Source organism: Hyperolius riggenbachi, chromosome 10, assembly GCF_040937935.1.
Source record: "Hyperolius riggenbachi isolate aHypRig1 chromosome 10, aHypRig1.pri, whole genome shotgun sequence".
In the NCBI taxonomy this organism is placed as follows: Eukaryota; Metazoa; Chordata; class Amphibia; order Anura; family Hyperoliidae; genus Hyperolius; species Hyperolius riggenbachi.
The window spans coordinates 49,323,545-49,343,755 of NC_090655.1; the positions used below are offsets into that span (position 1 = coordinate 49,323,545).

Genomic DNA, 20,211 nt, shown 5'->3' on the forward strand with positions numbered 1-20,211 from the left:
AATGCCAAGGAACCCCTGCAGAGTACTCAAGGAACCCTGGGGTTCCAGGGAACCCTGGTTGAGGAAGCCTGGTATAATGCAATAAATCATCTATATTATCCTTGATTTATAAAGTGCTATACAATAAACTGCTGTAGCATCCATCTAATCAAATTCTGGCTGATGCCTCCTATAGACTCCTACATGTACAGACTAACCACCTGACCATTGTTCATCCAGTAATTCCCACAGACTAAAGCCAACCATGAAGTCTATGTCACAAGTTCTACAGCCGCAGAATACCTACACATTCTGACCAACAGCTCCTACAGAACCCAACCATAAATATCATCCAACATCACCTAGTGAGTCCAGCTAGCCATGAACTTTGGCTGAGATCTCCTATAGATGATGCGGACTACCTACACATTTTTACCCACAATGCTTACAGCTTTTGACCAACCTCAAATTCCATCCACAGCTCAAACCTACTTCAAATGTCCATGAATTCTGGTAAACACTTTCTATAGACTCTGACTGCCTACACTAAGGGACAAGTACAGCCTCTAAACAACTACAGATGTTGACCAACAAAACTGACCAAAGACCTCAGCAACCAACTCTTGAAGACTCTGACAGAGAACATATTGTCCAATGGTCACAGGCTCTGTTACACTCTGAACAACCATGTATTCCGACTGTCAACAGTTGTAGGCTCTAATGCTGGACATACATGGTTCGAGTCTCCCGCTCGGTTCCCAGCTCGATACCGCAGGCGATTCTCTTATCTTCCACTCGTTTTTCTTATCTTTTTTGGATTGTCTTCAATGCGGAATCGAGCGGCGAAATGATCGGGCCGGAGATCGGACATGTCGCAAATTATCTATCAAGCCGTGTATGCTCAGCATTAAGGGTCATACAGATATTAGATTCTGTTACAAATGTGATTGTACCAGGTGACAGTAAAGCCTTATACCGTATACATATTTATTCATTGTTATGCATAAAGATCGTTACAGCGTTTTGGGGAAGAGAGATGTACAGACACACTGTTTGGCTATTAAGCAGTGTGTGCTGTTCTATGGAAAGGGGAGGAGGGCTGACTGGCCGACTTGTCATTCAGACGACATTGGGGGGCAGCTCTAAACATGCTGAATAAATTAGCTAAGGTGGCCCTAAACTATTGTCATGGCGTGTAGAAGACTTAAGCCCAGAAACCTCTGATAGATATGCACACCCAGCAGAAGGGTTACAGAGCAATTCTGAGTAAGTGGATATAAAAAAACCAAACATATATTTGTAAAGCTAGACAAACAGATTGTTGTGTCTTGTAATAATCAGGTATCACTAGTACTAGGAGTTGATGGAAAAAAAATACACTTGCTAAGTAACAGGAATTAGTTACTGTGAAAGTATTCCTTACATTGTGACCTCCTGGAGAGACCTAAACCCCGCCATCAGCCATTGGGATTCATTGTTGGCAGCTGTCATTCAGCAGCTAATAGTCACTATTAGTCATGTGTCCAACTTTACTGTCGCCGGCCCCTGCGCGTGAGCTGGCCACATGCATCCTTACTCTCGTCACCAGGAGCATCCTGCGCAGGCACAGTACCAGTGTTTCTCGTTCTAAAGTCACCAAAAATAGAAGTGAGCCATGGCGGGGGACTGGAGGATCGTTTTGTTCTGGCGCGGGCACAGGACGTCTGCAGGGGGCCGGTAGAAGCCCAAGGTAAGTTAAAGGGGTTCTGTGGAGTCCTTCAATAAGCATAGACACTTACCTGGGGCTTCTATTAGCCCCCTGTAGCTGTTATGTCCCACGCCGTCCTCCTCCCTCCGATCACTCCTTTCCCCGCCGCCAGCTCCGGGCAATTATTCGTCTAACAAGACGAATAATGCGTGCTCCCGCTCGCGTTTCCGGGAGCTTACTGATGCGTAATTAGGACCGGTAGCAGGGAAGAAGTGATCAGAGGAAGATGGCGCGGGACATTACAGCTACAAGGGGCTGATAGAAGCCCCAGGTAAGTGGCTGTTTATGTTTATTGAAGGACTCCACAGAACCCCTTTAAACTTTTTTTTTTAAATTACTGGTTACAGTTGTCCTTTAATTCTCATTTTCCCGATAGCTCAACCAGAGGTAGCTAAAGTAGCCTGCCTGTAGGATTGGGGACATTTCTGGCCCAGATCTCGGTAACTGCCCATCCCAGATACATGAGTTGTACTGTGTTGCTGCATTTGTTTTGTGCTGGTAGGGTAGACACTGCCAGAGCTGGGACTGGAGCAGCTGTCTGGGCTCAGCTGTTGTATAATTCTCCCTTTTTGGATCCGCAGACTTATAGGCTAGGGACAGACTCCACAGCTTACAGCACATTCTGCAGCTGTTGCAGTGCGTCCGCCCCATCTGAGGGATGCCAGTGTGAATCAATAGGCAGCGTGTCCCTAATTAGAGTTTACAGAGACAGATCTGGTATGGCATTAATTCTCTGTGCTTAAAGGGAATGCACATATCTGTGCAGGGCCCTCTGCAGCATATCGGGTTACTGGCAAAAATCGCATCGTAAAACCTGCAGATCAGCGGTAGATGGAAGTGTGAGATTCAGATGTGCACAATCAGCCCGGCACGCGGTGACTACTAATGAGGCTCCATGAGAGAACAGTGGCCAGAATTACTGAGGCCTCTCTAGGGATATCACAATATATCCTACAAACATTTTTTAATGCTGTATGTACACATTACCACAAGTATTAGGAGCAATTTCTTTCTTCACACAGCAATTTCTTTCTGCTGTAAAATCATCCCGTCATTACCACATACAGAAAGGCTCAGCAGGACTGGACCATGTTCCTGAACAGGGGGGTTGCAAACAAATCCTCAGTGTATGGTTTATTAATCATCAAGCTGAAAGAATCTTATTCAGGTAGAGCTAAGGGGTTACGTTTCCAGCAATGTGTGTTTATCGTTGAAGTTACAGTAGCCTCAATTCACAGAGCTTTATCAAACACTTTATCAAACGTTTGATAATTTTCCTCATTGGCAAAATCTAATTTTGAATTCACTAAGGTGTTATAGATTTATTGATCATTTCATCGATAAAACATTTGATAAATCTATAACACATTAGTGAACTCAAAATTAGATTTTACCCATTAGGTAAATTATCAAACGTTTGATAAAGTGTTTGATAAAGCTCCGTGAATTGAGGCCAGTATATGCAGCCAGGAGTGTAGCACCACAAGCAGCCAGCCAATCAGTCAGTCAGGAGTAGAGTTGGGCGAACTGTTAGCGCAACTGCAGCCGAACTGTTCGGCTGCCCAACCTGTCATGTGGCTGTGGCTCTTACTACTTCCGGGTCGCAATGACCCGGAGTAGTACGTCTGCGCTGGCCCGGCGGAGCGCGTCCTAGATTGCGCTCCCGTTGCCGGGCACTCTCTGCGCATGTGTGTGACGTCATGAGTGACGCCCAACTCTAGTCAGGAGTAGTGTACATACATCTCCCTGACTGCTGGCCAATAGATGGTTTGATAGATAATTTTCGACAGGTCCAATATGATTTTCAATCATTTTTCTGATCGATTTCTCACAGAAGTGAATGGAAATCGATCAGACAGTAAATCTGCTGAAAAACCTCATTGTGTATTCCCAGCATTACAGCAACAGGCTACCTGTTACCTCTTCAGATCAGCCTCCTCCTCAGGCTCTCCTGCATGCTATGAAACAGTGAAGTATATTTGTGAGCTGTGTGAGGAATGAAGGATGATTTTGAAGCAGAGAGAGAGAAATGAGTGAATAAATAAGGTGTACCACAAAGATCACAGAGGCGTGCACCTTCCATCCAAGGGTTTAATTCCACAATGGTGACAGTGTTATCTGCTTCATTTCGGCTAAGTGCTAAAGTCTTACAACATTCGTGCAAACATGGGTGGGTCTTACGTATCCATGGTGTAGGTGGTCATCGGGTAGGAGGTGGGTGGTGGGCACAGAAGGTGGCGAGTGACGGCCGTTTCGAGTCTCCTGACGCTTGGTCACGCTGCGTATGGTACGCAGCGTGACCAAGCGTCAGGAGACGTAAAACGGCTAAAAGCCTGCGATTGTGGCTGTGAGAACACCGCCACAGAATAACATGGGCTAAGGGGTTTTAAAAACCGCTAGCGCTTTGCGATTAGCGGGAATCGCGCGATTCCCGTTTAGATGTGAACAGGGCCTTAGAGAGTTTAGCATGTCTAATTGCATCTCTTCTGTGAGCACTCACCGGTGTAATTTGAACTTTCAGCTGTGTCAGCGAGCTGCCACAGCAGCTAATTGGTAAACAAAGGCTTTTAACCCTATGTCTGCTTCCATGAAAGTGTTCAATTTTGGCCCACTTTGTATTAGAGTTTGACACCCCTACCCTGAGAGAAGAATGTCCCTACCATGGTCATAGATTAAAAACCCTACCATAGTCTAGAGTAAATATTTGGGAAGAAGCCAGTTAGCCATCTGGACGTGGGAGGAAATGATTTGAGGTAACCCCTGCAAGCACAAGGAAAATAAACAAATACAGTATCATGTAGATGGTGTTCTGGGTGGGTATGAAACCTCAGACTACTGCTGCAAGTAGACAATGCAAGTCCCTTAGATATGGTACTACCCATTCACAACCTGCTTTCAGTAACACAGCACTGTAGAAGTGTAACCTGATGATTCCTGTTAGTGCTATTCTTACAGCATTCCAAAACAGATAGTCGTATTATATGGCTCATGGACATGAGTAGGAGTCATATTGGGGCCTGTGATGAGTCTGAACAGGCATCGCCGCTCTGTTTATACTATTTTACTCACTACACAGATATGTCCTTATATTTCAGGAATGCATAGCCCCCAGCCTTCATGGCCTATATTGCACAATACTCGCTAGAGAATTTTAATAAATAAATTAAATGACTAATATATGAACATATGTTGCCTAACATCAGGGCGCCAAAAGCAAATATGATAATTGTATGGGTTATAAAAAGTAGGAAAACATTTTTATTGAATATTTTGTCAGAGTTTAAAATTGCTTTAATGGAGTAGTTTCCATTGAATGCACTTTTTGTAATTCGTTCTGATGCAAAAAAAAAAAAAACAACAAAAAACCCCAAAACAACGACCTGCTCGCTGCAGGTTTTCACACCACGCATTGTTCTGCATGTGAATTGCATGCGTGCCGTTTCTGCATTTATGTCCTCCCGCTTCCTCAAACTCAACATGAGTAAAACGGAAATTGTGATTTTTCCACCATCGCTATCTACACCCCCACCAATTGCAACCATAACGGTAGACAACACCCCAATAACCTCAACCACTAAGGCCCGCTGCTTGGGGGTTATACTCGAATCAGAGCTCTCCTTTAAACCTCACATTGCCTCATTAACCACCACCTGCTATTTCCAGCTCAAAAATATATTCCGTATCCGTCCCTTCCTCACACAAGAGGCCACCAAGATGCTTGTACATGCCTTAATCATCTCCCGCCTAGACTACTGCAACACCCTGCTCTGTGGGCTACCACAAAAAAGGCTAGCACCTCTCCAATGCCTTCTAAATTCAGCAGCCCGCCTCATTCACCTTTCCACACGCTCTTCCGATGCAGCCCCACTGTGCCGTTCTCTCCACTGGTTACCTATTACCCAGAGGATCCAGTTCAAACTCCTGACTAAGGCCCAGTGCACACCGAGCGGTTTTTGGAGCGATCCGCCGGCCGCATCCGCCTCTAAAAACGCTTGTCTAATGTATTGCAATGGGATGGTGCACACCGGCGGTTTGCGTTTTTTGTCAAGCCGCAATCGCGCCTCCTGCTGCGCGTTTGCGGTTTTCGGAAGCGTTTCGTCCTCAATGTAAAGTATAGGAAAAACGCAAACCGCTCTGAAAAACGCTAGTTCAGAGCGGTTTGCCAGCCATTTTTGTTACAGTAGCCGTTCAGTAACAGCTTTTACTGTAACAATATGTGTATTCTGCTACACAAAAACGCACGCAAAACCGCTAGGTATGTTTAGAAAACCTCTCTAAACATACCTAGAATCGCTCTGAAATCAGCTCCCAAAACCGCTAGCGTATTGCGGATCTGCTAGCGGTTTTGGTGTGCACTGGGCCTAACATACAAAGCCCTCCATGAGTTGTGCCCTCCATACATCTCCTCACTAATCACAAGATATTGTCCCTCCCGCAACCTTCGCTCCTCCCAAGAAATTCTCCTGGCCTCTAAGCTGATCACCTCCTCTCATGCTCGCATCCAGGACTTTACACGAGCATCATCTCTTACCTGGAACTCTCTTCCACAGCCTGTACGTCATGCTCCAAACCTGGACATCTTCAAACGCACTCTTAAAACACACCTGTTCAGACAAGCTTATAACATTCTATAGCCCTTATTTACTTATTTGACACAATGTAATCAGAGGCAAAGAATCACTGCCTCATCCATCCTTCACCCCCTTACCTAGTGTGTCCCCCACTACCCATTAGATTGTAAGCTCGCAAGGGCAGGGTCCTCCTAATGTTTACTGTTTTTGTCACAATATTTGTGCTGCTTGGAACTCTGTTTTACAATTTGTTAGTATATCTATGTTCCCATTGTCGTCTTATTGTGCTTTGTAAAGTGCTGCGGAATATGTTGGCGCTATATAAATAAAAAAATAATAATAATAAGGGCAGTCAATAATCCTGCATGCACATGCAAATTATCACATTTTTGCATCCGGTTTCCCATCCAACATGCTTCTTTCTGTTTCCTGTGTAATCAGAGTGATGCCATGCTGCTATGGAGATTTAAAATCAGATGCGAAAATTTCCATTAAAAAAACGCATGACTTTTCACAAACTCGCATTACAGATGCATGCTTGCAACTGTACTCAAATCGTACGCAAGTCCCCAAGTGGAAATTTGCCCACAATGCACCCATCAGACAGGGCTGTCTATGCCGTTCTGACATGCCTGCGTATCGTATCGCACAGTGATATGTGTTACTGAAATTAGCACAGTAACATGACATTGTGCAGAAGCCCTAAGTCGCTTGTTTGGCATCCAGCAGTGGAAGCCTTTGTCTAGACTTTACAGATCATGTGTCCACTGACATGTGTGATAGACTACTGTGGTCTTTCAGTACAGCAATGGCCATGTAAACACTGACAATTGTGTCTCTTAATACTAACCATGAAATGAGCATGAAGAGGGTTATTCTGCAATTAACTGGATAAAAGAAGGCCTATGAAAATACACAGGCAGAGCTGGGACAAGATCCTTCAGCATCCAAGGCTGAGACACCAAAGCGCGCCCCTCCATCCCTCCCACCCCAGTCGTCACACGCTGATTACTATTAGACTAAGAGGTGCCCCCCACCACCTTAATCTCTAGTTATCTGGCTTTCAGTCACTGCCATGTATTCCCTTTTCTTATTTCTCTCTGCTTCAAACACAATAGGGAAATGATAGCTGAATGAATTGTGCGCCTCCTCCTACACTGCGCCCTCTGCTACACTGCGCCCTGAGGCTGGAGCCTCTCTCGCCTCTGCCTTCGGCCCGGCCCTGTACACAGACAATGGCTACTGAAGAGCTTTCTGAGAACGCTGCAGTTCCAATATCCAGAATTCACTTTATGCACTGGAATTAAGGGAGACATCAGACTTACAAGATCTAGCTCAACTACGCATATAGCCCATACCTCCCAATTTTTTTGATAAAAAAAAGGAGGGACACTTTAAAGTGGACCTGAATTCAGAACTTCCTCTCTGCTCTAAAAGATACGCAACGGAGAAGAATTGGGTTACCAAGGCGACAAAAAACCATCTTACAATTGGAAACCAATGACTAAATAATTTATAAAGTATTATTATAAAAATATAATGCAAAACAAAAAAGTTTGCCTTCTTAAAGGGAAGGTCCAAGCAAAATAAAAAAAATGAGTTTCACTTACCTGGGGCTTCTACCAGCCCCATGCAGCCATCCTGTGCCCTCGTAGTCACTCACTGCTGCTCTAGTCCCCCACTGGCAGCTTGCCGACCTCGGAGGTCGGCGGGACGCATTGCGTACATTTTTACGCATTCCCGCTAGTGCAGGAACATTAACACATACATTTTTACGCGTTAGTGGTGCAACGCGTAAAAATTTACGCATTGAACCAGTAATGCAGAAAAGCTGACTTGCAGAATTACTGTAAAGGTGTGTGTGTGTGTGTGTGTGTGTGTGTGTGTGTGTGTGTGTGTGTGTGTGTGTGTGTGTGTGTGTGTGTGTGTGTGTGTGTGTGTGTGTGTGTGTGTGTGTGTGTGTGTGTGTGTGTGTGTGTGTGTGTGTGTGTGTTCTGCCTTTCCCCGCCGCCAGCACTGGGCAAGACGAATAATGAACGATTGCGCCACGGCCTCACAGGCGCAGTTGGATGGCATGCCGCGCTAGACCGGGGCCGGCAGCGGGGAACGGCGGATCGGAGGAGGACAGCGTGGGACATTAATGCTACAGGGGGCTGATAGAAGCCCCAGGTGAGGGTCTGTTTTTATCTTCAACACCCCCTCTCCCCCCCCCCCCCCACACACACACACACACACACACACACACACAGAACCCTTTAAATACTTGCATCTCATTGATCATCTCTATGGATAAACCTCTGCAACAGGTAGTTTGAATTTCTTTAATTTAGCAGAGAAAGTTGTCCAGCTAGGTGAGTTCTGTCAGCAGGTGAATCTTCTGCCTCCGCAGATGGTCCCTGGCCTCAGGCTTTGTAGTGCTCGTTAATGACACACGAAACAAAATTCTTATCTTATATCTGCACGCTGTTTACCCCTCTAGGCAAAACAGACGAGGGGCTGTGATTGGAGGAAAGATGCCGCCAGCAGATACATTGTTTGTTTATATTAGAAATTTTAAAACCCGCTGATCAGTATGAAGCGTTGTTTCATAATCTTAGTGTGTTTTGTGCATGCACCAGTGTTCAGAGACTAGGACTGCCGATTCTAGCCATACACCAGAGACAAGGACTGCCGATTCTAGAGACTCCCCAGAGACAATGACTGCCGATTCTAGAGACTCCACAGAGACAAGGACTGCCGATTCTAGAGACTCCCCAGAGACATGGACTGCCGATTCTAGAGACTGACCAGAGACAAGGACTGCCGATTCTAGAGACTGACCAGAGACAAGGACTGCCGATTCTAGAGACTGACCAGAGACAAGGACTGCCGATTCTAGAGACTGACCAGAGACAAGGACTGCCGATTCTAGAGACTGACCAGAGACAAGGACTGCCGATTCTAGAGACTGACCAGAGACAAGGACTGCCGATTCTAGAGACTGACCAGAGACAAGGACTGCCGATTCTAGAGACTGACCAGAGACAAGGACTGCCGATTCTAGAGACTCCACAGAGACAAGGACTGCCGATTCTAGAGACTGACCAGAGACAAGGACTGCCGATTCTAGAGACTGACCAGAGACAAGGACTGCCGATTTCTAGAGACTCCCCAGAGACAAGGACTGCCGATTCTAGAGACTCCCCAGAGACAAGGACGACTGCCGATTCTAGAGACACACCAGAGACAAGGACTGCCGATTCTAGAGACTCCCCAGAGACAAGGACGACCGCCGATTCTAGAGACTCCACAGAGACAAGGACGACTGCCGATTCTAGAGACTCCCCAGAGACAAGGACTGCCGATTCTAGAGATACACCAGAGACAAGGACTGCCGATTCTAGAGATACACCAGAGACAAGGACTGCCGATTCTAGAGATACACCAGAGACAAGGACTGCCGCTCTTAAAGACATTCCTACAAAAACACTATCAAAGGGTACAAAAAAAAACCTCAGAGATAAGGACTGCAAGGCTTAGAAACACCCCAAATACAAGGACAGTAAGGCAAGGACTATGGTGTCTAGAGACAAGGACAACAAGGTCCAGAGGCATCTCAGAAACATGGCCCAATTGGTTCAGAGACTCACACTGGTGAGGAGTGCATGGTCTAGAGTCACCTCCAAGTGAAGGTCCTCATGGAATAGAATGCAGTGCACATCTACTGGGCCATCCTCCTGTGTTAGAAACCTTGTGGGGAAGTGAACTTACAAGGTGGTAAGAGGCGAGGATGAAGACTCTGTTCTGTGGTGCCTAGACTGCAAGGTGCCTCTAATCTTATCGGATCGACATACCTAAATCTCATACTACTGTGGTGTCCAAGCCTAAAAGCTGACCCTACTGGGGAAATAAAAATTACCACCTCTGAAAACAGTGAACGGTTGACTATGAAAACGAATTCCGAAGATGGATGAAGAGACATGAGCCTACATTATGGCATTACCATGTTGACGGAGCTTGACCCAAATTCTATGGAACGTAATATAAACTGGGAGCCCTCTGTAACTGACCTGGTCTACTTCCAGTGTGTGTGTGCGCGTGTGTGTGTGTGTGTGTGCGTGTGCGTGTGTGTGTGTGCGCGTGTGTGATCTGCCTTTCCCCGCCGCCAGCACTGGGCAATTATTCGTCTAACAAGACGAATAATGAGCGATTGCGCCACGGCCTCGCAGGCGCAGTTGGATGGCATGCCGCGCTAGACCGGGGCCGGCAGCGGGGAACGGCGGATCGGAGGAGGACAGCGTGGGACATTAATGCTACAGGGGGCTGATAGAAGCCCCAGGTGAGGGTCTGTTTTTATCTTCAACACCCCCTCCCCCCCCCCCCCCCCCCACACACACACACACAGAACCCTTTAAATACTTGCATCTCATTGATCATCTCTATGGATAAACCTCTGCAACAGGTAGTTTGAATTTCTTTAATTTAGCAGAGAAAGTTGTCCAGCTAGGTGAGTTCTGTCAGCAGGTGAATCTTCAGCCTCCGCAGATGGTCCCTGGCCTCAGGCTTTGTAGTGCTCGTTAATGACACACGAAACAAAATTCTTATCTTATATCTGCACGCTGTTTACCCCTCTAGGCAAAACGGACGAGGGGCTGTGATTGGAGGAAAGATGCCGCCAGCAGATACATTGTTTGTTTATATTAGAAATTTTAAAACCCGCTGATCAGTATGAAGCGTTGTTTCATAATCTTAGTGTGTTTTGTGCATGCACCAGTGTTCAGAGACTAGGACTGCCGATTCTAGCCATACACCAGAGACAAGGACTGCTGATTCTAGAGACTCATCAGAGACAAGGACTGCCGATTCTAGAGACTCCCCAGAGACAATGACTGCCGATTCTAGAGACTCCCCAGAGACAATGACTGCCGATTCTAGAGACTCCCCAGAGACAAGGACTGCCGATTCTAGAGACTCCCCAGAGACAAGGACTGCCGATTCTAGAGACTCCCCAGAGACAAGGACTGCCGATTCTAGAGACTGACCAGAGACAAGGACTGCCGATTCTAGAGACTGACCAGAGACAAGGACTGCCGATTCTAGAGACTGACCAGAGACAAGGACTGCCGATTCTAGAGACTGACCAGAGACAAGGACTGCCGATTCTAGAGACTGACCAGAGACAAGGACTGCCGATTCTAGAGACTGACCAGAGACAAGGACTGCCGATTCTAGAGACTGACCAGAGACAAGGACTGCCGATTCTAGAGACTCCACAGAGACAAGGACGACTGCCGATTCTAGAGACTGACCAGAGACAAGGACTGCCGATTCTAGAGACTGACCAGAGACAAGGACTGCCGATTCTAGAGACTGACCAGAGACAAGGACGGACAATTCTAGAGACTCCCCGGGGAAAAGGACTGCCGATTCTAGAGACTCCCCAGAGACAAGGACTGCCGATTTCTAGAGACTCCCCAGAGACAAGGACTGCCGATTCTAGAGACTCCCCAGAGACAAGGACGACTGCCGATTCTAGAGACACACCAGAGACAAGGACTGCCGATTCTAGAGACTCCCCAGAGACAAGGACGACCGCCGATTCTAGAGACTCCACAGAGACAAGGACGACTGCCGATTCTAGAGACTCCCCAGAGACAAGGACTGCCGATTCTAGAGACTCCCCAGAGACAAGGACTGCCGATTCTAGAGATACACCAGAGACAAGGACTGCCGATTCTAGAGATACACCAGAGACAAGGACTGCCGATTCTAGAGACTCCCCAGAGATAAGGACTGCCGCTCTTAAAGACATTCCTACAAAAACACTATCAAAGGGTACAAAAAAAAACCTCAGAGATAAGGACTGCAAGGCTTAGAAACACCCCAAATACAAGGACAGTAATAAGGCAAGGACTATGGTGTCTAGAGACAAGGACAACAAGGTCCAGAGGCATCTCAGAAACATGGCCCAATTGGTTCAGAGACTCACACTGGTGAGGAGTGCATGGTCTAGAGTCACCTCCAAGTGAAGGTCCTCATGGAATAGAATGCAGTGCACATCTACTGGGCCATCCTCCTGTGTTAGAAACCTTGTGGGGAAGTGAACTTCCAAGGTGGTAAGAGGCGAGGATGAAGACTCTGTTCTGTGGTGCCTAGACTGCAAGGTGCCTCTAATCTTATCGGATCGACATACCTAAATCTCATACTACTGTGGTGTCCAAGCCTAAAAGCTGACCCTACTGGGGAAATAAAAATTACCACCTCTGAAAACAGTGAACGGTTGACTATGAAAACGAATTCCGAAGATGGATGAAGAGACATGAGCCTACATTATGGCATTACCATGTTGACGGAGCTTGACCCAAATTCTATGGAACGTAATATAAACTGGGAGCCCTCTGTAACTGACCTGGTCTACTTCCAGTGAGAATGCTCAAACAATCAGGGAGAAGGGGGGGTAGTTCAGGAGGACTGATGGATCAGAAATAGTTACCTAAAGGGTAACAAAGAGACGGAGTCCTTAAGTAGTGGCCCCAGGTGAGGAATGGTAAGAGTGGGTTGTGGTTAATCTATAATTTCAGTTCGCATGTGAGAAATAATTGTGGGACATGGCAGCACCAGGTCTGGAAGGTTATCACTGGTCCATCTCCAGGTTGATAAAAAAAATAGGGAAAGCAGCACTAAAATGAGTGTTTACTTATTGAATAAACTGGAATATAAAAAGGCAATGAGGACAGGAGTGTTTTGGATCAATCAAATCTTAAAACTATAAGAAGTGTAAGATGGAATGTCTCTTCTAGGAGGAGAGGCCAATGGTGATACATAGGATAAGAATTTCAGCCTTAACCATACTACATACAATGTGTTTCATAGGAACATTATCATAAACATTCCACCTCTCAGGCCCCTTGCACACCTGCACTCTGTGTCGCACCGCGGTACACTGCCCCGCCACCAGGGCCATACAAGTCTATGCCCAAAGTATCAAACTCGCTGCAATACCAACACAAAGTCTGCAGCGCGTTGCCGCACGATCTGTGCCTACCACACGTATTATGCAGCAATGCAATTGAATGGGTGAAGGGGCAGTGTGCATGATGGGAGCATGGGAGGAAACCCACGCAGACATGGGAAGAACATACAAACTCTGCAGATAGTGGTGGCCCGGATTGGAACCAGGATCCCAAAGCTGTAAGGCACGGTACTATCCAGTTTGCCACGGTGCCTTGCCACCCTTCAGGTGTCCTTTAAGGAACTGTGCAGTTAATACTTACCTTCTTCATTACACCTTGTTCAAAAGCCATCAGAGATGGGCAGCGCGGTGGCGTAGTGGTTAGCACTCTTGCCTTGCAGCGCTGGGTCCCCGGTTCAAATCCCAGCCAGGTCAACATCTGCAAGGAGTTTGTATGTTCTCCCCGTGTCTGTGTGGGTTTCCTCTGGGCACTCCGGTTTCCTCCCACATCCCAAAAACATACAGATAAGTTAATTGGCTTCCCTCGAAAATTGGCCCTAGACTACAGTACATACACTACACAATACATACATAAACATAGGACTAGGTTAGGGATTATATTGTGAGCCCCTCTGAGGGACAGTTAAGTGACAAGACAAAATACTCTGTACAGCGCTGCGGAAGAGGTTGGCGCTATATAAATACTAAATAATAATAATAATAATAAAGGGATGTACGTATTCACTAAACAGTAAAACAGTAAAATGTACTGCCCTACGCATGTTATGGTTACATTTACATGAACGGTTTGGGGTTTTCTTCTTAAAATATGCATGTGCAAAATCTGAGCGATGGATAAGATTAGTTTATCCCCAGCATCAGAGCCCAGCACAAGCACTTCACACATTCCCTTCCCTGCTCACAGCACCCCATACAGCCCTCACCATTTTATGACTCTAGGAAGCTGACTATTCTCCATGTGTGAAAGCCAACATGGCTACATTGCCCCCCCCCCCCCCCCCTTCCCTGTGACATCAGGGTGCTGAGCTGGGGCGGCAGAACTGTGACCATCAGGAAAAGGACACAATACCAAAAGCTGCAGGATGACGTATTAGGTGGTAACATAAAAGTAGGTGAAATTGGAGGATTCCTGTAAACGTCCCCGTTCAGCCTCTATTGCCGCACGTGTGTGTAAATGTGACTCTTTTATTTCTTCCAGATGGGAGGAGGAATATACCGCTCGTGTGCAGCTGCAGCAGAGGGTGTCAGAGCTGGACGAGGTGAGGAAGTTATACAGAGCTCGCCTCTGCCCTCATATGTATGGGGTTTATTAATATGTACAGCATGAAGGGGAACGGAGCTCAATCTGCATGATACTGTATACACTACCTCATGTAAACACACATATATTCTTATGCCAATTTCATGAAAATGTATGCTGTATGACAATGGACCAATCACGTACACCAGCTGTGGCATTTCATTGGTCCGTTTTTTTAGGGAGCATACATTAATTTGCATAAACATTTACATACAGTATGTAATTTTAAAATGAATTGTGCAAGTCTAGTTTAGCGGACCCAGCAGGAAACCTCGCAGGGAACATTTCTCCAATCACAGCACCCTCATACAGCACAAAGCGTTGTGATTGGCTGAATAATGTGGGCGTAGTTTGCTACAACCTATTGGAGACCTAGCAGTGCAAGAGGGTGCTGTCCACCCAATCACGTTAGCTGAATTTCCATATAGGGTTCCTGCTGGATCCCCTAAAGTAGACTAGCGCCAAATAATTTGCTTCTCTGACCATTACCAATATACATACATATATGATAGAAATATAGTATTGTATGGTATAGATACACACATTGTATAAAGAAATTGGACCACTATTAAATTGTCACATTCTCTATAGCACCCTTTTACGCCCCCCCCCCCCCTTCAGGAAACCAACCTACTTTCAGGCCTGGAACCCACTAGAGCTAAACTTTTAGAGAGCGCTTTAAATCGCTAGTGTTTCCCTAAATGCTCTGTCAATATAAATGGATGGGACAGATTCCACTACGGGGATTGCGAATGAGCAAATCGCAATTGCAGGACATGCAGCATTTTGGGAGCATTTCCATACTCATGAATTGTATAGGAGTAGGAAAATCGCTCCCAAAATGCTATGACAAATCACTAGCAATTGCAATAGCGCTTTGCGCTTTTTTAGTGGGTTCCAGGCCTCAACCATAGCACAGGAGAAACAAAAGCAAGCAACAACTGACTTATAATGGCTGCGGAAAGGTCTCTCCACAACTCTTGAAGGCACAGCACATTCAAATTGCATCTGCTTGCCAGAATATGCAGGGCCTAAACTAACTGTACTGCTATGCCTGGCAAGAGCCAGCCCACGCGAAACAGTTTGCATCTTAACAGGGGCACCGCAAGTAGGGCTTATTGTGCCCCCAAGAAAGGGGAGGAGCCCAAGCAGATCCCCAAGTTCTGGGTGGGAAAGAGAAATGCAGACAGCCCGCCCCCGAGCGTAGAAACCTACTAGGGGGGGGGGGGGATTTGGGGGACCACACACACACACACACACACACACACACACACACACACACACACACACACACACACACACACACACACACACACACACACACACACACACACACACACACGATTGCCCCCCCAAAGGAAAGATTCCCTACATTATTGTAAATAACTCCAGAATTGCAAGATGCACGACCTGGGGGGGGACAACCCCAGAGGAGGGTCGCATGGATAAATAGGCTTGACAATGCCCGGTGTGTGTTTTTTCCCCAACAAGTGATGCAACCCTAAACATGACACAAGAGGGTTCCGATGGAGTCCATAAAAAAACCCAAAGCTTTGTTGGGTCTACTTGTTGGGAACGGAGTTGGAAGAAAAAAAAAAGGGGATTCCCCCTCCCAATGAGCAAAATCAGGAGCACCAATAACACCCAAAATAGCGGTATCAGGTGCTGCCCACACGCTATACAATTTTTCAATTGCTTTCCAATTCAAGAACTTGATTGTAACATTTTAAAAATATGATCAACGTATTATGCACACGTTCAATTTTTTCCCGATTATGAAAAACAACCGATTGCAGGCTCCCTGCACACTGCAAATCCGATTTGAGATTCCGATTTTCCCTGGATGCTATCAAAAGAAAAACACAGAAAAAACGCAGCATGCAGTACCAATTAAAAATCGGAATTGCATGTGAAAGTCGATTAAAAATCGCAATCGCATGTAGTGTGCATAAGGCCCCGTTCACACTTGCGGTTTTGTCAAAACCGCACCGGATGTCCGGACCGCACTAGAGCCGGACCGGACCTGATCCGTACGGTTCCTATCCGGATCCGGTCCGGATCCGGTCCGTTTGCATCCGGTTTCCGTGCGGTGTGAACACGGTTGCGGTCCGGATCCGGTTTCTTAAGGAGATACCATCCTGTAAATACCTGGGGTCTGGGAGGTCAGCAGAAGGGTCTGATGTCATTGTTGGAGACAGGTGGACGTGTGGAGACCATCCGTGGATACAGAGACTGCAGTTGGGACCATGGATCCAGGCATTTTTTACTCGTAAACCTGGGAATTCTCTCCTTCCTGTTGTTCGCCTCCTCATTATCAGACATCAGACATGTTGCTGCCAAAACGAGCTCCAGCATGAAATCGCTGCTGCCCCACTCTTTGAACGCTTGGCCCATGTGGTCCCCATCCAAAATGCATAGGAAGTGGGGTAGAACGTCCGGTTTTTGTAGCCAGTGTGTTGTGCGCTCTCCGGCTCTCATTGCTTTGTATTGGCCGGATGGTGCAGTCCGGCTCCGCTCCGGATACAGCTGCCGGAGGAGCCGGACCAAAAAATAGCGCATGTTGGAACGGACGCCGGAGTCCGGATCCGATCCGGATCCGGTCCGGCAGAACGGACGCATGTGAACGGACGCATAGGCTTTCATTGCTATTGCCGTGCGTCCGTTCCGTCCGTTCTGCAAGCGGTCCGGCTCCGGCACGGCAATTCCGGACGGCCACCGCTAATGTGAACCGGGCCTTAGGCCTAAAAACGGAAAAAAATGGCATTCGTCTATGAATCAAAAAAATTACATCGATCCAACAACGTTCCATTTTTTATAAAAATTTATCAGAAAAATCCACCACTACCAATCTTCTTTCACTGGGGGGGAAAAAAAGCTTACATTTATGTACAAATGATATTTTTTATAAAATTGCAGTAAAAATTGATCATTTTATTTTAACATATGTGACCACCTCGAGGCTACTGTTAGTGATGGTCAATAAGATGCAAGTTGATGCAGGATTATGCAAATTTTGTATGCAAATGTATGCTGCTTGAAAATGGACTGAGTTTTACCTCAGCCGGATTTGATTGGTTCATTTTCAAGCTGCATAAAATTTGCATACTCAATTTGCATAATAATCCAGTATCAACCCAAAATAATGTGCATTTTATTGACCATCCCTAGTTACTGTGTTGGCTCCTTCTGGTGGGTGACAGGTCTGCTTTCTCTCCACACAGGAAGCTCAGGAGTCTGCTCTATACCAGGAGGAATTGGCTATGAAGGTCAAACAGCTGAAGGCGGAGCTTGTGGTCTTCAAGGGATTAATGAGCAATGTGAGTAATTTGCCATATCCACACTTCTGTCCTGCTCTTTTTTATGCACAGCTCCTCTCATCTCACACAACTTGGCAACGATACTAAAAGCTAGCAAACCACCAGGAACTTGTATCATGTCCAAAACAGCTGGTAAGAGCAGCATAAAGGGTTATTGCAATTTGTGCTGAGCACAGCTAGTCATAAACTACTGACCTAATGCTAAATGAACACTTAAATTCTACCGTCTTAAGTGGCTGGGGAGGGGGTTCCACCAGACAAATCTCAACCCACCACACAAGAAGGAATGGATGTGATATACTGGCTCAGGCACAAGCAGGGGATATCAACGGACAATGAATAGAATAAAACATAATATACAACTACTTCAGAAATGGATCATAAACTTACAGAAGTACAAAGGCTGTCCAGAAAGTAACAGCCACTTGCTTCTATCTGCCACACAAGGTAATCATTCTGTGTAATTTAACTTGCATCTGTCAGGTTAATCACTCCTCCCCCTGCACCGCTTGTCACATGACTACAGACCACCAGTAACTGTTTGTTCAGCAGCATTAACATAAAACCCCTCCTCCCCAATTTCCTCCGGCTCATTGGTGAGGAGTGTGATCCTACTATCACAAAGGGGTTGAAAACTATGTAAAAAGAGATGATCACTGCTTAAAAAAAGCAACACCTGAAGTGAGAGGTATGTGGAGGCGGCCATATTTATTTCTTTTTAAACAATACCACTTGCCTGGCAGTCCTGCTGATCTAAATCACACTAAACAGAAATGTTCCCTGACAGGGGAATAAAACTTAACATTTAATAAATCGTTAAAAACCTAGATTACTGTCATTGTGATAGCTACATAGAATAGTTGAATCAGTAGGTTAGGTATATGGAGTGAATGCCTCCTCCTACTTCAACTATATAGTACTAATTACAAATTACAAAGACCCCCCACCATCTATAAAACAACCCTAAAGGGTCTTTGTAATTTGTAATTAGTACTATATAGTTGAAGTAGGAGGAGGCATCCACTCCATATACCTAACCTACTGATTCAACTATTCTATGTAGCTATCACATGCTTATACAGGGTATGTGGTTAAAAGTATTGGAGGCAGAGGATCAGCAGGACTGTCAGGCAACGTGCATTGTTTAACCTCCCTGGCGGTAAGCCCGTGCAGAGCACGGGCTATGCCGCCAGAAGGCACCGCTCAGGCCCGCTGGGCCGATTTGCATAATTTATTTTTTTTTGCTACACGCAGCTAGCGCTTTGCTAGCTGCGTGTGCAATCTGCTACCCGCCGAACCGCCGCTATCCGTCGCGCCGCAGCCGCCCCCCCCCCCCCCCCAGATCAGTGCCAGGCAGCGCTGTGGGGTGGATCGGAGTCCCCCTTGACGTCACGACGTCGATGACACCATCCCGCCCATCGCCATGGCGACGGGGGAAGCCCTCCAGGAGATCCCGTTCTTTGGTTAGTTACCCACAATGCCGCCGGCTTCTACGCATATCACATCTTGCACGCAGCCTATTGGACGCATTGCAAGACTCACTAGCGTGCACTTTCTCCTTCAAGCCAGAAGGAGGAAGTGCACGCTATTGAGTCATGCAACGCGTCCAATAGGCCGCGTGCAAGACGTGATACGCATAAAAGCCAGCAGCATTGTGGGTAACTAACCCCTCGTCTTCCAGCTGCACTCCTGAAACAATTAAACCTTTTTTTAATGACGTATTCCAGTATCTCACTACTCGTGAGCACTTGTGAGATCATCCCTGGTAACCACCACTGACAACGTAGCGCAAGTTGCCTAACTAGCGTGACCCATGCTACCCAAGTAACATGAGTGTTGCTAGGGTAACGTATGTTGCACATGTTTAATAATGTGAGAGGGATGACAGCTGGAAATACCAGAAGTTTACAATAAATAGTTGTGGAAACAATATACATGATATCCAGACAATTGATGGGCGACCTGCCTGTTGCTATAGTCAAGTAGTAAACTGCAATTACTGGAAGTAAAACACCAATAAGAAATTCTCAAGAAGTGCTGAAGGACTTTAGAAAACAAAAGTAAGGGCCAGTGCACACTAAAAACCTCTATTAGATCCGCAAAACGCTGGAGGTTTTTGAAGCAGATTTTCAGAGTGATTCTAGGCATATTTTACTAGAGGTTTTCTAAACATGCCTAGCATTTTTGGAGCATTTTGTGTAGCAGATTTCATATATTGTTACAGTAAAGCTGTTACTGAACAGCTACTGTAACAAAAACGCCTGGAAAACCGCTCTGATCTAGCTTTTTTTCAGAGCGGTTTTCCACTTTCCTATACTTTGCTAAAAACCTCAAACCGCTGGTGT

The 20,211-nt window shown here is 46.2% G+C and overlaps 1 protein-coding gene and 1 long non-coding RNA gene across 3 annotated transcripts in view; one reads left to right on the forward strand and one right to left on the reverse strand.

Annotated features, from left to right (window-relative positions):
* The window catches only part of LOC137537321 (uncharacterized), a 106,365-nt gene that overhangs the window by 31,956 nt on the left and 54,198 nt on the right, over nucleotides 1-20,211 (reverse strand). The gene's annotated exons all lie outside the window — the stretch shown is intronic.
* The window catches only part of IFFO1 (intermediate filament family orphan 1), a 41,683-nt gene that overhangs the window by 4,037 nt on the left and 17,435 nt on the right, over nucleotides 1-20,211 (forward strand). The window contains exons 2-3 of the mRNA XM_068258256.1: nucleotides 14,448-14,508; nucleotides 17,771-17,866. Of these exons, the coding sequence (XP_068114357.1) occupies nucleotides 14,448-14,508; nucleotides 17,771-17,866 (157 nt within the window). The remainder of the gene's footprint in view (nucleotides 1-14,447; nucleotides 14,509-17,770; nucleotides 17,867-20,211) is intronic.